Source organism: Chamaea fasciata, unplaced genomic scaffold (genome assembly GCF_029207755.1).
Source record: "Chamaea fasciata isolate MVZ Bird 193981 ecotype frontalis unplaced genomic scaffold, bChaFas1.0.hap1 SCAF_14, whole genome shotgun sequence".
NCBI lineage: Eukaryota > Metazoa > Chordata > Aves > Passeriformes > Sylviidae > Chamaea > Chamaea fasciata.
The window spans coordinates 19994517-20014351 of NW_027094099.1; the positions used below are offsets into that span (position 1 = coordinate 19994517).

Here is a 19835-nt window from a genome sequence, read left to right on the forward strand (position 1 = left end):
CCAATTCTCAGCCCTGTTGGAACTCTGTAGGTGCCATTATGTACACTAGGGGCCTGTGCTGCTTTGCCTATGTAAGAGGAAACTGAGCTGGTTCTCACCTCCTCAGGGAGGAGGTGGCACACAGTGGGCTGTGAATGACAATGGCAGGGAGGGTGAGGTGGGAGTGTTCTCAGCGCCACTGTACCGGTCTGAGCTGCTCCAGGCAGCAAATACTGGCTACTCACAGGTTGCAGAACAAGCTGATGGTGTTTGGCACAAGACCAGGGTGTGAGTCACAGTGGAGCCTATGAAAAGGCCAGCAAAGGCCCTGGCTGCTGTTCTTTCCTGACTCTGCAAGGAGTGGGAGCCCAAGGCAGCACCGATTCTCAGGGAGAAGCATCAGAGACTGCTCTGTGCCCTCCTGAGCATGGAACAGACCTGCTCAGTCCTGGTGCTGGGCTGCCTGTCTCTGTAGGCTGTGTAGCAGGATATGCCTGCAGCAGGCTACGAGCATTCAAGGCCCTGGACTCCTGCTGCGTAAGCCTCAATTCAGTGACAAGGTTTCTGTGTGCTGAGATGCAGTTGTACCCTTAAGTACCTAAAATGCAGACTTAGTTGACTAGCATGTGTCTAATACAGCTCAGAATTATAAATCTTGATATTATACCTCTGTTTTCATGTTCCTTGGCACGCCCTGGGACCCCGTGCTGTCAGTGCCTTGTTGCAATAAGGGCATTTGGAGGGAAGGTCTTAGGAAAATGAGGAAGCAGAAAGGCATTTAGCTTTTGGGGAAGGTAGTTTGGAATGTGAAATGAGCCCTTGATCTGCATGTTTCTGCTTAAATGAGCACTGTTGAAATGCTAAACAACGGAATTGAATCCAAACATCACTACACGTGGCTGCAGTCAGTGAGTGGCACTGCAGCTACAGCAGACTCTTTGAGAACATTTATTTCAAGGCCTTTTCCACAGTCTTTAGACTAATGAAGTTGAAAAGCAGCACATTTTTGCATGAAGTCTTCGATAGTTTTTCATGGCTGTGATGCTTCAAGGTGCAGCGTGAGGCATATAGCACTTCACCAATGTTAACTTGCCTTGTTCCAGGGAAGTTTCAAGGGCCTTATTTCTGAAGTCTTTTTTGCTTGGAACTGGAGGAGGGCTAAGGAACACTTCAGCTGAAAGTTTTCTCAACATCAAGCTGAGGGAAGGTCCGTGGATGGTTGTGATTTCAAGTTGACTTGCCTGAAGCCAGGGATCCAGTAAACTGGGTCAGTGCCATTTCAGTTGATGTGCCCTCAGGGCAAGGGGAGGTGTGGGTGGGATGGAGATGGTCACCAGCTGACTGCAGCTCCAGGTCTTTGACACTTCCAAGGGATTGCACGTGTAGGGAAGATTGTCATGCTGTTTGTTGAGTTTAAAGAAAGAAAAACAATTTTTAGGGCTGGTGTACTAGAGATTTCAGTGAGAGTTGGTTTAGATGCATTGTTTGGCCAAGCCACTGCATGTAGCTATAGGAGCACATTGTGGGTGTGGAGCATGCATCGGTGTACTGATGAGGGGGATAGGCATACATACCCTGTGGGCTAGGGAAAATAGATGCATGAAACATGACAGAGAAATAAAAGGGTTTTCTGCTATTTCCTGAAAGATCCTAAATAGCAGCAAAAGGTATGATTGGCTGGGGTGTCACATCAAATCCTAGATACAGATGGTCTGATCCAGGCCATTCTTTCTCATGATAGCTGAGCAATTTCCAGTGTGGGGAAAAACAAGTTTCCGGGTTTTTTTTTGGTGTGTTGGTTTTTTTTTTTTGGGTGTTTTTTTTTGGGGGGGGGGGGGCGGGGGGTTTGGTGTGTATGTGTGCATATGGAGCTTAATCCACGTCCTTTAAAGCCTATCTGTTTGCACCCCATTAGATGCACAGTGTCTGTCCTTGCATGGTCTTTCTGATATGCAATTTGTGTAGGAGAGCTGGACCTGGCCTGGGGCCTGGTCAGGAGAAGCCTGAGGACCACTCTGACAGGTGTATCCCAAAGCTTCCCCTGTACTGAAATGTTTTGAGCAGAGAACTGTAGAGGCATGTCTTCATGGGTCTTTTGCTTCTTCCCCACTCAGGTGATTTTCCTTTAAATTCATAAATAGCTCTGTATAGCTTGCATTAAGAGGTTGTTTTGGGCTGTACCTGTGCTGGAACTCTTTAGTCCTCTGCAGAACAGAGTTTTCTTTGGGCAGAGAAATCCTGAGAACAGTCCTCTGTGGTGCTGCTACTTGCAGGGATGCGTGCTGTGGTGGCTGCGAGCATGGCCTGGCTGCATTCTGCACTGGACTGAGCCTGGTATGGTGGGAAGGTGTGAGTTGCTGACTGAGAGGGATTGAGAGTGTGGCTGAGTCTGTAGTGTCGGGGAGACCCTGGCAGGGCGGTGCAGGGGCTGGGGAGACGCAGAATGGTTCAGTCAGACTCACAGGCAGAGTGTTGGGCGCTACAGCAGTGCCAGTGGGAGCAGCTGTTATGGGGGTCAGGAAGGTGAACCTGAAAGCGTATTCAAGTGTATGAAGGTCGGGGGATCCTTTGAAGCAGGCTGTTAACTGAGATGATCTGTTTTTATTTCCTCAGAGCTCTTGTCTATGCCAGCCGTAAAACGATTTTCTGTGTCGTTTGCAAAGCATCCGACTAATGGTATGTTTGCTTTCTGGATTTGATGTTCCCTCACACTTCTAACCCCTTGCTCACGTTCAGTTTTCTCTGCACACGTTCACCCCTCAGCCTTCTTGTGATTTTTTTGTGTTTGTGTATCTGGTGTCCAAACATGCTTCACCTTCCTCCATTGTCTCCTTGTGACTAATGTGCTCACTCATATCCTGTTACTTCTCAGTGGTGCCTCTGCTCTCCCCTGAGGTTTTTTGTCCCAGGTGAAAAGGCAAAAGCCATGGCTCTGTGAGTGTGCTACTAAAGCAGCCTTTAACTCCACAGTGACATTAAGGCCTTCTGTCACGCTCCCTTTTGGGAGGGTGGGGATCAGAGGAAGAATACCACTGGATCAGGGGCTGATGCCCACTCCATATCATGAAGCATCAGCAGCTTAAATCCTCAGTTTGTAGACTTCAGATTTGCAGAATGAAAACAAGAATAACACTAGGACAGCTGTGTATCACCTGGCAGGGCCTAGTGCGTGGTGGGAAACAAGGAAGTGCACCTGGTGTTTCGTGTCAGTACTGGTAGCCTTATGGCCTCCTGTTGTCAAACCTCTCTGTTAGGCTGGTCCTGTGGTTCCTCCAAGCATGGTGATGTTGGCACAGGTGGGCTCACCTTTTCTGCAGACATTACCCGGTGAATTGTGTCCCTCCAGAGCTCTTACTTGTCTGCTGTTTGTGGATGGTGCTGGCTTGGGAGGCGGGGATGGGCATCGTGCTAGTTGGGGTGGCATCACCTGCTTCATCCTGTCCTGCCTGTATCTCTGGAAAGGCTTGGTGACAGATTCTGACAGAGCTTCTGCTAACTGACTATCTCTCCTCCATGTTGCTACTTACCTGGCAATCAAAGTGTGAGTCCGTGAGGTTACAGGCCACTAGCTCTGTTGTAGCAGGTGTCTTGAACCTGTGTTTACTCTCTGAGTCTTGCACAGATACTTTTAAAAAGGTTTCACAGCACCCCTCCTCTTGCATGGCTCCTGCTGCTGAGACAAGTTGGAACCAAAGGAGATCACTGAACACTACCAAGTATTTCTGCCTGATGTGATCAAGGCAGCTTGCGAATATGAAGACATCCTGCTTGGTGTAATCTGGAAGATGAATTAAATTCAGAAGACTGTTCTGAAAATCAAAGTTTTGGGAAGGATGAAATGGGAAAGGGCAGCTCACTGTGGCTTTACTGTTTCAAAAACTAGAGGGAGCCTATTCTCTGTGTTTGCTTGGTTTTGGTTTTCCCACAGTGGCCAACTGCTTGATTTGTCTGTATTTGTGTGGACACCATCGGAGCTCACATGGTGTATGTCAGCAGAGTGTGTTGTTCTATCTTGCCTGCAAAGTTGTACAAAGTTCCAGCCTTTCCTAAGACACGCTACAAAGCAGTTGCCCCTGCTCTGAATATGATAGGTTGAAACTGGGCATCATGTTTCTCTCAAAAACCCAATTAATATTTCTGATTGCAAAGTGCTTCTTAATCAAGAAAACAAACACAGGGGTCCAGCAGGTGAGGGCTCAAAAATCCCCTATATTTGGTCTAGGATTGGCACTGCTTTGAGCAGGAGGGATGTTTACCCCATGAACCACTTAAAAAACTGAATGCAAAAAGTGTTCCCAGCTCTGAGTCTGAATTTGGTTTTCTGGAGAGCTGCCTTGGTGTGGTGAAATGGAATGGGTGAACCAGGGTAGTGGTCAAGCACAGCATCAGGCCAGATGGTTTATGCCCTGGTCGCACAAGTCTTGGGTGGGTGACGGGTGTCCTGAGGCTGTGTATAAAGGGTACATGTGTGCATGTTGGTGTCTTGTCTGCCATGCAAGGATATCACCGAAGATTGCACAGGGCTGTTCTCAAAGTCAGGGAAAGTCAGTGCTTCTGTGCTCCCCCTGTTCTTCTGCACTCTCAGCACTCGGCTCTCAGTCAGACCCTGCTGTCCCCCAGTCCTTTGCACAGCCTCTGCTCATTTGACACTGAGCCATTTGCTCCCTCCCCATGCTGAGGTGCCTGGCTGTGCTTGGATGCAAGATTCAAACACTGTTGGCAGTCTTGGCACTGTTGGATTTCTCGTCTCAGCTGCGGGAGGGCGAGTCTGGCCCTGAGCCTCATCTTTTTATCTAGCCAAACCTGAACTGCACTGGACTTGGAATATGTCCTAAAATTTATTCACTTGTCAGATTTTCCCTTGCAAAGATGAACTCTCGCTGCTCAGGCACTGCCCTGTGCTGCAGCTGGGCGAAGCCTGGGCTGGGTGGGAGTCTGGTCTGCCCTGGTGTCACTGGGGGGCATAACTCTTAAGGGCATTCCTGACCTTCTCGCTGTGGGAGGGATTGGGCTTAGTGTGTGGTGTGGGTCCTTCTCACCCGGCAGCCCTGATGCTGGCAGCTCCATCCCTACATCTCCACAGTTTCTCTGTCCCCAGCTGTACCTGCCCCTCTCCTCTCACTCTCTATGGCCCCTTTCCTCCAGATGTGTTGGAGCACCAGCACGTTGCCCAGTTGCTACGCCGTTTTTCCTCTGACTGTTCCACGAGCCGGACCATCTCCTTGGATGCCACCCTAGCCCATCACCTGCAGCAGTGCTCCTACCACCTGCGCCTCTTCAGGAGCTGGCTGATCTCAGGGCAGGATGACTTGGAGTGTCTTTACGGTACTGCACGCTGCAGCTGCCTCTGTCCCGTGCTCTTGTAGCTGAGCAGGGACCACTGTCTGCTTGAGAGTGAAAAGTATGCTTTGCTTCTGAAAAAAGGAAGGAGTTTCCCTCACCGAATCCCCAAGGTCTCTGGGCTGCTGCTGCAGCAAGTTGTGTGAACTATTGTACCAGCAGTTTTGGAGCATTAGGCAGAAGCCTTTCCACATGGAGCCACTGCTCCCCATGTGGCTGTAACTGCACTTTCCATCTTTGGCAATTGTTTGTTGCCTCCTTCCTTTAGCCAGGGTAAACCCTTAAGTTCCCTTCAGGGTAGGTGCTGAGCTCCTATCGATGGGATGCCCTGCTGGCAGGATGCTCTGTGCAGGTCTTGGTGAGCTGCCACAGGGTGTCCCCTTAGTAATGGAGGAACCAAAGTGAATAGTGAGAGTATAGTAGAAGAGATTAAGGGGGTGCTGCAGCTGGTCACAAGCTGAGTGAACTTGCTGTGGAAATTTTGGGGAAGTGAGTGCTTGTGGGTGTGGTGTATCTAGAGAGACTGAGTTAAGAGAGGGTAGAGCTGAGCTTCTGTGTGGCTGCACTGCATGGCATCTTTCCTGCCTGGTAGGGCCTCTCAGTGTCTCCTGTCTCTGGTAGGAAGAGGTAGGCAACTTCAGCATTGAATCCAGATGTTATAAATCAAAGCTTGCTGCTGTTTCTCTGGTGTTTTTTTAGCCTCTGTCACAGACAGGAAGTCTGGTGCATGGAGGCCTTGGTGCTTCTCACACAGGTGAGAAAGATTGCTGCTCCCTGAACGAGGCAGCAAGCTGGGGCTGGCTGCTGAGGTTTACCTGCACCATAGGAACTGCTCGGCGCATGTGGCTTGCTGAGCTGTGTGGTGTGATGCATGGACCCCCTTTTCCATTCAGACCCACAGGTGGAAGGGGCACAGACAGTGCCTTCCATGTAGTGAAGCAGCAGGACTGAGCATTTTCAGAACCTGGAAGATGAGAATTTTTCTTACACGGTCTGTTTTCCCTTGTTATGGCCCTTTCTGTCACGAGGGCAATTTGGAGACGTTAATTGCTTTTCACATGCAATTAGGACAATTCCTTCGTCTCCTGGCAACAAATGCTAAAGAGGAACAGAATCGATTCAAGGGAAGAGATGCTGAATCACAGCAGACTGCTCCAGAGCCAGGGCTGAGCTTTTCCTGCTGCAAGTCTTGGCCGTGTTTGTGAGCTCGGTGGGTAGAGGTAATGAGCTCAGCCTGCTTTGGACACAGCAGGCTGCTGGGAGATGCATCCTGTCCCAGCATAGCCAAACACAGGCCTTAGGTGCTCCTTACCTAACACCTTACCAGTGCAGCAGCCCTCCCAGCTGGAAACCAAATCTCCACCATTGAGTTCGTGTTGTTTTCCCAGTCCATCAGCAAGCCCACAGTTCATTGATGTGTTTGGGATTCCTGCTGCAGCTCTTCTCGGAGCAGACATAGTTGACAGCTCAGGTTTCTTCCTTGTGAAAACTGCATTCTTCTGTCCTCTCTTGGCTTTCCACTGTACTTCTATCCGCACAAAGGAAACATGAATTAGAAGATAGAATCAGTGAGTCAAAAGTATGTAGTTGGCATCCATAGTTGGAAAGATGGACAGTGGAGCCCTGAAGGAATGTCTGGGAACCTGCGAGGTTATAGCTGGGAAAAAGAATTGTGTGAAGTAAGTTTGTGTTGGTAACGAATCACACTGGTACTGAAGCCAAAGGTCAGCTATGCACAAACAGAGAGCAGCCCTGTGATGATGAGCAGGAGAGTACCGGTGATGTCCAATGTAAATAAATTTAAATTACGAAGGGAAACAGCCCCAAACTCTTATATATAAAATGGTGGGCACTGATCTGACCATCACCACCACTTGAGACAATGTGGGAAAGGCAGAAATTTGTGAAATTAGAAATCTGGGAAGGATGTTTTCAATAGTGGTCCGAGGGGAGGGGTGGGGATCCACAGTTTCGTGTAGTTCCAGGAGCCAGGTTTCTAATGCAGTGAGTTGAGACACTTTGGACAGAAATGGTTTTTTTCCAGGCTCCACACCACTGTACCTGGAGATGTTGGGAGCTTAACTGAGTTCAGGGGGAGATGAGATATGGAAGAGGCACACAGTGTCCAGAGCAATTCTGAGCTGTAGGTCACGGATGTTTGGGGCAGGTAACTAGACAGTCACATGTGCTGTCTAGACTCATAACCCTTTGTATACAATACACATGGCATGTTGGAGTTTGTCCAAGAAAACAGGGCTGGACTGATCGTGCATGTCAGAGAGGAGCCCGGTGAGTGCTTTTGTTTGTGCTGAGACTGGACAAGTGCTTCTTCACTTCAGAAGAGCTGGCATACAGAACATTGGCGCACAGAACTTCCTCTGTGGGCTGCTGTTGGATGTTGGTACAAAATGGATGGAATTCTGTCCAGTTTCTCGTGCCATTGTCTGCATCACAGACTCCTGCCTTTCAGGAGAGAGTTTGGGCAAACATCAGCGGTTGCTGCATGGTCAGCACAGGGTAACTGTCAGTCTGGGACGGTTCCTGTGGCTTGCTCTCACATTTTATTTTAATTGCCCCTTCCCAAACGTGTTGGTTCTTTGCTAACTGTGTGGTGCAGCAGTGGTCGGAGCTTTCACGGGAGACACGTAGAGATTGTGATCCATAGTGGTAACTGCTGCCTTAGGTGTGCTGTGGTGGCATGAACCACTGTTGGCCTCTTCCCCGGCAGCTCAGCAGGTCTAGGGTGGTGTGCAGAGAAGTGGGGTCCCCTGCACAAATGAGAGGGATTCCTTGAACACAGTACTCCTCCACCTGGAAAGAGGAAACTTTGGCCATTTTACTCTGCTTGCTCGAGAGTGGTGCGGTGCCACAGTGCTTTGCAGAGTTGCGTGAGGAGGCACCTGGCACTTTGGGGATACAGGTATATCCCCATTAGTACCCCTAGTGTATCTTGTAACAACATTGCTTTGCCCTATCTTATATTTATACTTCCTTTTTTCTTTGGAGACCCCAATACCTGAGCCAATTTTGGCCCCTCTCAAACCAGATTCTGTTGTGAATGACATTAGTCTCAAACTAGGCTGCTCCACAACTATATCCCATGACTGTTTTAAGTTCTGCCCTCACTCTTTTCCTTCAGCACTGTTTTGCAGGAGGCCTCTGAGATAATAAAGAGTGTATATTCTTTCTTGCTCAGCACTTCCACTCTCAGGACTTCTCAGCAACAGACAGAAGAATGTGGTCTTTTTCCTGTGTCTTACATTTCTTCATCCTAGCCAAGGATTTGTTATCCTTCCTGTCTTGAATTATGCTTGTAGGCGTTTTGTGGCATAGGTAATCTCGTGAACTCTCTGGAGCATTCTTTATCTCCACCAACTGTTATTTATTGCAGTGAATACCTTCATGGCTTATGCTCCTTGCCCCTTGCAGAACTGGGTTAGGTGAGTGTACTGGAGCAGAGCCTGTCCTGGAGGTGACTGGGGCAACTGTCTGCACCACACAAACAGGTGCCCCAGGGCTTCTCCTGAGGTGCTGCCAAGCTGCAGGGGTCAGTTTTATCCTGTCAGTGTACTGGGCTAACATCCTGCCACAGATTGCATCAAGAACTCTCTTACTTTTTGCATTTCAAAGCATTTTTCCTTCTCTGTGGAAACAAATGCAGTTCCTTTCCAGAGTCTTTTTGAGGTCCTTGGAGGCGACTGGGGAGTCACAGAATGGGAAGCCCAACCCTCAGGAGTTGAGAGGCTATTAAACTGAGAGGTGCAGAGCAGGAGGCAGGTTCATTCCATATACCCAGGGACTCATCTGTTTCTTCCTTGCTCCTCTGACAGTTCAGGTTGGCTTGGTTCCACAAGGCATTTCCAGGAAGCTGGGATGAAGAGGAAGATACTTTGCTGTGATACTCTGCTGGCTTGAGCAGCGAAAGATTTATTCTGAATGGTTGTGATGCAGCTTAAGCATTGAGCAAGTGTCTATTACATGCTGAGATGCCTGTTTCTGCTCATTTTGGGTTTGCTGGCAGTGAAGTCTAGTTAAGGGGACAAATAATTCAAATCGTTACCCAGCCCTTCCTTTGGACACAGCCTGTCAGGGGTGCACGAGGGGCTGCTGTGACAGGGAGGTTCTGTGGCTCCTTGCAGCGGCCGCAGTGTGTGCTCCCTGCTGTGGGGAGAGGGGGCTGTGCCAGGCAGGGGGTCACCAGTGGTGGGACCTCTTTAATGGAAATTCTGTTGGCACCACTTTGATTCTGTTTGGCTTCCGTAAGTGGGGGCACTGTGCCAACCTCTGTGCCGAGTTCTCTGTCATGGCTGTGTATTTGAAGTATCCCAAGCTCAGCAACAAAAACGGCAGCTGCCAGATACTTTTCCTCCTCTCCCCTCCATGTGTACCCAGGTGCTTGCTTTCAGATCTGTTACTGCATGGGATTGCTTCGTGGTGATTTTCTTGGGCTGGAAGAGATGACCTGGGGCCTGAGCGTGCCTGTTGTTTGATTCCCAGAGTGCCCAGCTCCTTCAGCTATGAGTGCTCCTGCATGGATTTACCCTGCTGTTTCCTCTATTCATTTTCTGATTGGGTCTCTTTCCAGGTTTTGAAGGTTGTTCCATGGTTCCCACCATTTATCCCCTGGAGACCCTGCACAACTCCCTCTCTTTGCGGCAGGTCAACGAGTTCCTGACAGCTGTGTGCAGGAGTTGCAGCGAATCACATGTCCAGTCCACTGCAGGTACTGGTCAGGTGGGCTTGTCTCTGGCAAGACAAGGAGCACTCCTGGTCTTTTACATTCTCAGGACAGGTCAGCCTGACAGGACTGGAGACAAGTGCAGTCCCTGGAGCCTGTCCCAGAGTGTTCTAGCCCAGGAATGAGCCATGGGACCCTGCTCAGAACCATCCTAGGCCACTTACTTGACAGATAATCAGTCAGGTGTGTCTGTAGCTGATGAGTATGGTGATGAGGATACAAACTCCAGCTTTGGAAATCTTAGCCTCAGATTCCCAAGAGCTGATGGGTGGGCATGGCTCTGAATTGGCACTGGTCTTTAGCTCTTCCCAGAGCACCTGCTCATGACTGTTGGGCTACAAGTCATTCCTTTATGTCTGTCGGAATATTACTGATGTGTGTATTTTTTTTCTCGAAGCTTTGTTTGATTCAATGATTGGCAGCCAGATACCAGGAGACCCCTTTATGTCCCAGCGAATCCTGTCATCATCATCCTTGCCATTGCGCCAGCGTTCGGATAAGCCCCCTTGGTGTGAGTCTGCTCCCTTCTCAGACAGGGGCAAATGTGATGGGGAGGGAGGGAAGTTTGTGAAGTCAGCAAGGTCAGGAAACCAGTCTGGCTGAAAACAGTTGTTTAATTCTCCTCCTCTATTGGATTAGATACAATCTAGGTATTTCTCTAGTTTTGCTTATTGTGCAGTATAAGGCAAGAATAAGCATTAGTAGAGAATCGCTATTTCTTCCTTTAGTGTTGACTCTCACTCAACACTCAAGGACTGTGTATGTCAGGAACCAGAAGGAGCAAACTGAGGCTGGGATTGTTGCATAATAGTAAGGGAATAAAATAAATTAGTTTTTATTTTGAAGCCAAACATCACACTTCACATTTTGTGCAGTAACAGCAGAATCCACTCCTGGCTGTATGCCAACATAGCACTGGATTACAAGATGGAATTGTACTCTGTGTGCTTGGGTTTTCATCAGCTGAACTGCCAGAAATGCCCAAGACCAGCTGCAAGCCCCTGACAGGTCACCTGGGATACTGACAGCCCTTACTTCTTGGTTGTAGAACAGTGGGACTGTGACAGTTTGGGTGGGGAAATAGCATCTACATGTTTTAAGATTTTTCTTTCTCTTTGCAGACAGCAGTGGCCCCTCCAGTACTGTCTCCAGTGCAGGCCCATCCTCCCCAACCTCTGTGGACAACTGTGCTCATTTCAGCTTCACTGAGAAACTTGCCATCAGCCCCCCAAAAAGTGAGGAGCAACTGACTATCCAGTCTCCTGAGCAGGAAGAGAGTCAAGCGCCAGGCAGAGGGCTTGACATGCAGGGTGGTGTGTCTGGGCTGTCAGTAGCAGGGCCAAGTGCTCCAGAGACGCTGATCTGGAATAAAGGCCCAGAGCCAGGCAGGATCCTGGAGCTGTGCAAGGAGGAGCTGGCAGGGGGGGACGCTAACCCAGAAGAGAAGAGCATGGGGGAGCTGGATGAAGAAAAATCATCTGGGGAAATGTTAGAGCCAAGTAACATAGGAAACCCAAAGTGTGGTGAAGGGTTTGACCTGAGTCTGGTTGGGGAGACAGCAAAGCCAGGTGAGGGGTCTATCAGGGGAATGACTGACCTGGATCAGTCTGGGCTGTCCAAAGAGATCCTGGTGCCCTGTGAAGAGGAGCTGCTGGGAGAGGTGTTAGACCCAGAGCATACGGGCAAGGAGCTGCTGAGGGACAGTGCTCTGTCAGACCAGGTCCTCTCTGGTCACCTGTGCCAAGTGCAGCCACTGCCTCCTGAGAAGAGTGTGGAGGAACTGCAGCTGCTGTGTCAGAAGGATCAGCAAAATTAGTGTCTTGCTGGACAGCACCCTGCAAGCACTTCCAGCCTGAAGGCAGCCCGACTTCCTGCATGGCACCTCACACAGCTGGTGGTCTGTAGCAAAGAAGAAGCCACATCCCAGGGCCACACTCTGTGGTGTGGAAGAGACTGCTTTCCTCCTCCACAAGCCAGCTCTTTGCCATTCAGCAAGAATGTTTGCCTCGTTAAATGAACAACAATGCAGTCTTGGTACTGGCATGGCGCCTCCATGGAGCAGGGACGTGGTGCTGCACTCGTGTCCCAAGGGCTTTGTGCTCACTGGGACAGCAGCATTAAAGGACTCTGGTACAGCCAAGGCTTTTAGGGTGGTAAGTCCAAAGGGGACGGATCCTCCCTCATGACTTTTTGGCCCACAGCCTTCAGAGAAAGGCATTCTGGGCCCAAATTAATCAGATCCATCACAACCACCAACCTCCTCTCTGTTACTTCCTTCTTCCTCTCTCAATTCCCACTGCTGGCCACCAAAATCAGGTCCAGAGAGTCCATGGCAGGAAAACTAGCAGAAGCAGACAGCATTCTGAATGGAAGTGGAAACGACGGGTAGTGAGCGCATCGGGTTTGACTGCCACTTGCAAGGAAACATCCCTTTGGTGTGGCCTTGGATGTTTCCCTGCTGGGCTGGGGCAGGCAGGAGCCTGGGGATCCAGGCTGAGAGAGGTGTGCAGGGAGGACACACACAGGTTTTTTTTCTCATCCCCAAGGATCAGGCAGGGTACAGCTCTGAAGTCTTGGTGACAGGGGTTAAAAGAAACTCCTATTTTGACAATTCAGGACAATTAGAAACCAATAAGGAGAAATCTTTATTATATATAAAATGAAAAGTATTTAATGGCTATTTATGTAAATGCCTTGTGAGCACAAGCCTGAGGGCAAGATTGATACGGGTGTCCCTGCCGCATCCTGAGTGCTGGCCAGGGCTGTGCTTCCTACTCCTCCTGTATTTATGGACAAGTCTGCGTGTCTGTCTGTAGCTAGGATCTGTGTTTTTGTGAAGCTGTGCCCAAAGATCTCTATGCTGTGTTGTGACAATGTGTGTTCACAGTAAATCTATGCTGTGGGTCCAGTGTCTCTCTGTCTCTGATGCTGACTTGGCAGCAGTGTGTATGTACCAAAGCTTGCAGGTGCCTGGAACAGTAAGCCCTGCTCACCCTCTTTTGTCCTGGAAGAGCAGCTGTAGCTGCAGTCAGACATGGAATAAATGCACAGGGTTCAGGCCAGCAAAAACCTCTTTTTTTCCTGCATGGCAGAACTGGTCATACCAGGGAAGAGCTCTCGGCTTCCCAGGTCTCAGGGGGGTTTGTGGTCAAATGAGGACACTGGGATGGTGTGTTCATCTCCTTTCACTTGGTCCACACCTTTCCATCACTTCAAGGACATTCTGGGTGTCATGTCCTTTTCCTCATGCCCAGTAATCGCAAGCTGCCAGTTTGGGCACGTAAGAAAGGTCATATTCACTTGCACTGGGAATGAAACAGTCATTCAGCTGCCCAGAGTGTAACGCGGGGTGGGGGACACCCCAGCCCCCCTCCCAGCAGGCTGTGCCTGCCTTGTGCTCTGCTCTCCTGCGTTACAGATCTGCACAAACAGAGACCTTGGCCATGGCGTTGCAGCCAGCCCTGGCCCCAGCGCTGGCTGAGGGACCAGAGGTGACTGAGCAGCATGACATTTCCCCTCGGGCACTGCCCACGGCCCTTGCTGAGGCGGGGCAGTGGCCTGTGGCACCTGCTGCCACCAGCACTGCTCCAGCAGCCATGTCCCTGCTGAGCACCAGCTACATCTCCTGCCAGGGCCTGCGTGTTTCTGTCAGGGGACAGTGCCTGGGCAGGGTGGTTGCCATGGTGGACCCAAGAGCACCTACAGCCAGGTGTCATTGCCGAGAGGGGCGTGGGGCAGGGCCCTGTGGGGTGGGGGTGTGGCTCTCAGGTGCTGAGCCCTACAGAGCCTGGTGCTTGTCACTGCACACCTTTGGGAAATGCCCTGCAGTCACAGGACCTTGGTTAGCTGGAGTACGGCCAGAGACAATGCTCATTTACCTGAAAAGTAGCTGTGTGGAAATAGTTCCTGGTTTATGGTAACAGTTCATGGTTCCTCCCATCAGCATCAGGTGTGGCAGCTACCTTGAGCTCTCCATCAGGCCCTGCACAAGCTGTGGTGTGCTCTGTAGCAATGAGGGCCTCTCTCCTGAGGACTGTAGTACAGAACCTGCTTCTTTTCCCCTGGCATCCCCCTGTGCCATCGTTTCCTTCTGAGGACAGGCGGGCAGGAACAGAAGCCTCTCCTGACTGTGTTCCAGCACAGGCAGAGCAGCAGCTGTCCCCATTTTCTGACAAGTAGCTGAAAGAGCTGAAAGAAAGCGAGTTCCCTTGTTGGAGGTCAGGTCGGAGTTCTGCAGAGGTGCAAAATCCCAGCTGCTGCAATGGGGTCAGGTGGCATGGAATCCCTGGCATGCCTGGGCCCAGGTCCCAAGCCAGCAGGTCTGCTGCCTGCCACAGGGCCAGAGACCCTTCCAGCTCAAAGAGTGCCAGCAACGCTGGGCAGAGTCACCATTCCCAAGAAGTGCAGGGACAGGCAGAGGGCTGCAGTGGAATGCATGATTCGGGAACTGTGAGGAGTGATGGTGTTGCATGGCAGACAGGCCACACCAGGCTCCTCACTGGATTATCAGGAGCTGCTTTCCCTGCTACAGCCCTTAGCCAGCTGTGCAAGACTCCCAGATGTTCCCCAGGAGGGACCTCCTAGGCACCCTGCTGGGGCCAGGGGCGGGGGGCTGGCTGTCCCAGGCAGGCTCTGTGGCCTTACCTGCATGTCCCTTTCCTCAGTCACAGGAAAGTTTAGCAGCTGCTGGTGAAGGTGGGGTGTTGGTGGAAAAGCCGGGGCTTGCCTAAGCTGGGAGGCATGGGAGGGTGGCACGGCTGCCATGTCTACGTGCTCCTGTTCTACAAGTGGGGGCTCACTGAAAGAACAGCTGGAAACCACTGGAGATGTTCTTGTTCGCAATTAATGTGGCTTTATTATTAATGTTTTGGGCTCCTCTCTTGACAGCGGTTAGTTACAGAGTGTTTCACGTGGAAATGGGCAAAAGGACAGAACTCAAGGAACTAAATTAAAATAGAAATGTGATGCTGAAGAAAAGAATCAGGGCTCTCTTCTTAAAACATTTAGCATAGAAGAAGCTAGGAGCACAAGATGCCATTTCAATACAGTTAAGACGTTCACTTTTTTAATTATAGGTTTAAAATAGTATTTTTTTACCTATTACATACAGGAAGATTACGCGTTGTTGCCCACATGCAGAAACAAGCAAAAGCAGAGTTTAACTGTTTCTCTCTATAGTGTTGTATTACCTCTGGCTCCGGGTGGGTACTGCTGGCTCCTGTGGCCAGAGCAGGGTGAGACTCTACAATAATCAGCATTTTCATAAGTCTTTTTCCCTGTAGTTTTATTAAGATGGAAGGGGGTGGAGGGGAGAGGGAGATAGGGAGTGAGAGAAGCTCAAGGCAGAACAGATCGCGACAAAAACTGAAAAAACGTGTGGAGCCTTGAGGACAGGGAAGCAAACTGGTGTAGGATAAAGGTAGCCAAGCAGCAGAGCTGCAGAGGGCAGGAGCAGAGTGTGGAGTGCAGCTTTCCTCCTGAAATCCACCAGTGGCCACACTCCTGCCCAGAGGATGCAGGCACCTCACAAAGCCTCACTATTACTGCTGCTTAGTCAGAATTGCTTCAAGTTTAAAATTGAGAAAACATTCATGTGTGGGTCTATCTAAAGTTAGTGCATTAGCTTTTACATTTAGCTATGCAGAGGGATCCCAGGAGCCAGTGAGGGCCATGCTTGTGCCTCTGGTGTCTGGCATCCTGCAGCTGCCACCGTGGCGGGTGAGCCAGGGTCTCCCCAAAGCACTGTATGCAAAGCTCCCCAGCATTCTGGGGAGGGGCAGGGGCAGGTGTTTTAGTGCCTGCAATTGCCAGAGCCAACATTCATGAATGCTGACCCCATCGGGGTACAGAGAATGACATTTATTTTGCTGGCAGACACAGTGTGATTCCATGGTTAAAATGAACACAGCACAGGGCAGGGATTTGCTAAAGCCCTGAGTAAGCTCACATGCTCCTAACAAGGGCCATAGCCAAAGAGCTGTCTGTGCCTTGGGGAGGCTGCTGGCCTCAGGCCTTGTCCTACAGCTGCTGGGTTTTAGACACAGCCTTGCAGAGACATTTTTGCTGCCCACAAGTTCACAATGGTCTTTTCCTTTCGTTTAAATTGCAGCATGTTAGTATTTGTACTGAGAAACCTCTGAACTGACATTAAAAGCATATGGTATCATGTTAACACGTATAAATTAAAATATTAAATCAACACAAAATGCAGCTTAACATTAAAAAAATAAATATATAAATTAAAATGCAAAATAGACCATTTCCCTAGAAACTCCATTTTAGTGCTAGGAGCAGGTTTCTAAGCAGCATTTTCTTCATGTCATCTGCCAGAAAACTAGCACTGAGACTGAAGTGTCCCAGGCAAGTGCAACACAGGGTCCGCGGATGCTCATGGGGGAGTCAGCCCTCTGCTCAGGGCCAAGCACAGTGGGTGTCACAGCAGATGGAAATACTTTGTGCTGACTGTCAACTGTTGCCGTACAGCTTTCCATCTTACTCCTTCTTCCCCAGAGCACAGCCTGCTGCCACTCTCTTTGTCTTACAGAAAAGCTGTCTTTGTGGTAAGACCCTCTGTCGATTCTCTTGGATGTGGCAAAGGCTCATGGATGCTGCAGGCTTAGTGCAGCACCCCACTCCCTGCTGGGAGGACGTGTCTCCCAGGCTGAAACAGGTCTGTGTGCCAAGGAGGTTCTGGGTGACGGTTCAGTAGCCACAATGCACTCATGGCACACATGCGTGTTCCTGCCAGGACATCCAGAGAGCAAGGACAGACGCCCACAGCGATGTGAAGGCCAGGGAACAAGGTGGCACCACGTGGATGAGCAGCACCTCACCTGCACTGTCAACACATCCCTGCCAGTGTGGAGGAACTGAGAATGACAACACTTGCTAAACTACTTTTTCCCGAGTATTTTGGGAAGGGCCTTCTCCTCCCCCCTCACACCATAAGTTCCATTTCCCAAATCCTGGACACTTGAGGGGAAAACAAAAAGCTTGAACACAACTATAAGGCTTGGACCTTGGCACACAGGCAGCGAGGAGATGGCTGCTGTGTGCAAGCTGGCACACTGCAGCGATGCTGTCTGGGCACCAGCCTCCCCCAGCATGGCCTGCGTGCTCCTCAGCTGCCTCACCACAATCCTCCAGAGCCTTTGGTTCAGGGACGGGGAGGTTTCTTGTACATCCTGGGCCAACAGTGGCCGAGGTTTTTTCAGCCCTTCTGCTGTTGAGGGGGCTGTAGTTGTGCGTTTGGATGCTCTTTTCATGTAACTGCTTAGGCCACAGCCTCTCTGTGCCTCCTCCTGCCACAGCTGGTGTGCAGGAGTCAGTTGGCTGCTGTGTGTGCGAAGCTCAAGTTAGCAGGTTAGGAATGTGCTGAACCCTCCCACCGCCACGTCCTTCATCCCAGCTCCCTGAGCACAGCAAACAGGTGCTGCAGGATGCCACAGGCAAGCACTTGGGACAGAAATCTGCCAAGCTGGCATGTGATGGTTGTGCCCAGTTGGAGCACAGGTCCCCTTGCTCAGAACACCTCCTGTATGCTCAGGAGGGGAGATGGAAGAACGACCTTCACTGTCCCATTATGGCCAGAGTGTTTTGTCTTCCCTCATCTCCCAGGTGCAATTTCTTTGCAAGGTAGATTTCGCCTCTGCCCCCTGCCTCCCATGCACTCTCTGCATGCAGCAGCAGCACTTCAGCCCTCACCAGAAAGGTGAGATTCATGGTGCTACAGGTTAAATGGCAAGGCAGCCAGGAAGAGAGTAGAACAAGCTCTCACAGCAGCAAGGCAGCCAAGATAGTCTACAGAAACTGTACAGGCAGCAGAATAAAGCAGGGAAGGTGAAAGTGCCCCTGGCCTGCAACTGCTCTTGCACAAACTCTTAGCTCAGTCCAGAAAATTACAGAGCCCTGCACTTCTTCCTCATGGCATCCAGTGCTGAGCAAGATGGATACCCGATTGCCTGACAAATGGGAACCATGTAGAGGACTAAACCAGAGAAGAACTGGACTGTGATTAGATGGTGTCTCTCATGTTGCATCGGTGATTGAAGAGTCAATGGATGAACATAAAATGTGGGAGATTTAGAATTCAATCTTACAGGCTGGAAAAGATTCGTCCTGCATCACAACAGTGCTGCTGCTTGCCAGTACCATGATGTTTAGCTCCTGCTGTTTCTCATGGGTCTGTTGATACCATTCTCGTGTTACCTCAGTATCGTGTGTTGGGATCAATGTCACCTGGGAAAAGAAAGCAGCAGGGATGATTGAGAACAACTGCAGTGACCAACAATACCCATAGGAGCTGAGGCTAAAATTTCTTGTTAATTTTGGAACACTGTACCCTTGGTACTGCTTGCTCTATTTAATGTCTTTCAGATGTCGGGTTCTGAGACAGAGCTTTATTTTATACAGTAGCAGCACAATGGGGCTCTGAACTGGCTGCAAACTGGCAGCACTGACACTATAATGATGAGAATGGCTGCAGTGCAGGGGAGAGCATCCTGCTCTGGAGCTCCAGAAACAGAAAGATCCTTCAGTGTGAAAAGGAACAATGCTGGCAGTGTCACTGTTAATGGACACTATGTGCCCATTGACCTAGCATGCAACTCAGGGACCTTGAAATATGAGGCTGTTTCATCTGAAACAACAGAAACACCTTCCCCTACGTGTCTTCAGGAGTGCCCCCCTGGGGTGTCCTGCAAACCTGCCTAAGCAAAAACTGTGTTGTAGAATACTCTTGTTTAAAAGCTCTGTTAGTTAGTTGCTGTCAGAAAAATCTTCAGCAAGCCAGGCTAGCAACAGACGCCACTGGGTGTGGGACACTGATGAAAATTCAGTTTGTGTTGGTGCTTGATTTTGCTTGAGGATAGGCTCATCCTGCAGTAGGTAAGGAGAAGTGTATGATCTCTCAATGCCTCCTCTCCTCAGGAGGATGCGGAAAAGAGAACATATCTGCTTCCATTCAGACCTTTTTGTAGGTGTCCTCCTCATCATCAGTACAAGCAATTACTCTGCTGAGACTGCAAAACAGGGTATGCCCAGTACCATTTGCTTCCTCTCAGTGTACTCCCTTGGGTATGTGATACCCGTCTTCTTCTGAGCACTTGTGACATCAACAGCATGACACACCCCTTTGCATTTCCATGACCTACCTGCAGGTTCTCTCCCCATTGAGACTTCCCTTCCAGAAGTGCATCCAGCACCGCACGGCTTGGCTCTCCATTGGCCGCATCATTCCCACTCACAACATAATAAGATGCTCGAACCCGCTTGAAGAACTCTGGATCTGTGTTCTTCCCGCTGCAGTGGTTGGGGATGTAGGCCAAGTCCACATAGACAGGTGGACCCATAGGCACAGACAAACTGCTCTTAGGACTACTGGAAGCTTTGGAAAAAAGGAAAAAAGAGGCTATCAAAAATCTTCTGCAAGGGACAAATACCCGGATCAACTCAGAAGGACTTGGATTCCAGGGAGACTTTTCCATTGCAGCAGTGAAGTTGAGGCTTATCCACACTCCGCTGCTCAGAGGTGACCTGGGTGCATTTCTGGGCCAGTGCTGTCACAGGTCTTGGGAGAGAAAGGCAGTTCTGCTATTTTTAGGGTCAGCTTTAGGATCAGAAGCTTTTTTCTGGGGAAGGGAATCAAAAATCTCCATTATTAACTTTTGCAGAGTTGTCATCCCAATTAATATTCAGTCCTAATTTTTGTTAATAACCTGTATTTGCTTAAACACACACACACACACACACACACACACACAGAGACCCTTTGCATGCT

General features: G+C 49.9%; 2 protein-coding genes across 15 annotated transcripts in view; one reads left to right on the forward strand and one right to left on the reverse strand.

The window, feature by feature from the left end:
* The window catches only part of PPIP5K1 (diphosphoinositol pentakisphosphate kinase 1), a 44389-nt gene extending 31426 nt beyond the window's left edge, over positions 1-12963 (forward strand). For 5 of the 10 annotated variants that reach the window (XM_066195966.1, XM_066195967.1, XM_066195969.1 and 2 more), the window contains 5 exons: positions 2593-2655; positions 5125-5304; positions 9905-10042; positions 10455-10568; positions 11179-12963. In XM_066195966.1, coding sequence (XP_066052063.1) covers positions 2593-2655; positions 5125-5304; positions 9905-10042; positions 10455-10568; positions 11179-11873 — 1190 coding nt within the window. In that variant the 3' untranslated portion in view covers positions 11874-12963. The remainder of the gene's footprint in view (positions 1-2592; positions 2656-5124; positions 5305-9904; positions 10043-10454; positions 10569-11178) is intronic. The other 5 variants (XM_066195971.1, XM_066195975.1, XM_066195973.1 and 2 more) reach the window with 2 other exon arrangements.
* Positions 12964-14886: 1923 nt separating this feature from the next.
* Positions 14887-19835, reverse strand: part of MAP1A (microtubule associated protein 1A) — a 55419-nt gene continuing 50470 nt past the window's right edge. For all 5 annotated transcript variants that reach the window (XM_066196576.1, XM_066196577.1, XM_066196578.1 and 2 more), the window contains 2 exons: positions 19210-19442; positions 14887-18295 (listed from right to left, as the gene is read on the reverse strand). In XM_066196576.1, coding sequence (XP_066052673.1) covers positions 18140-18295; positions 19210-19442 — 389 coding nt within the window. In that variant the 3' untranslated portion in view covers positions 14887-18139. The remainder of the gene's footprint in view (positions 18296-19209; positions 19443-19835) is intronic.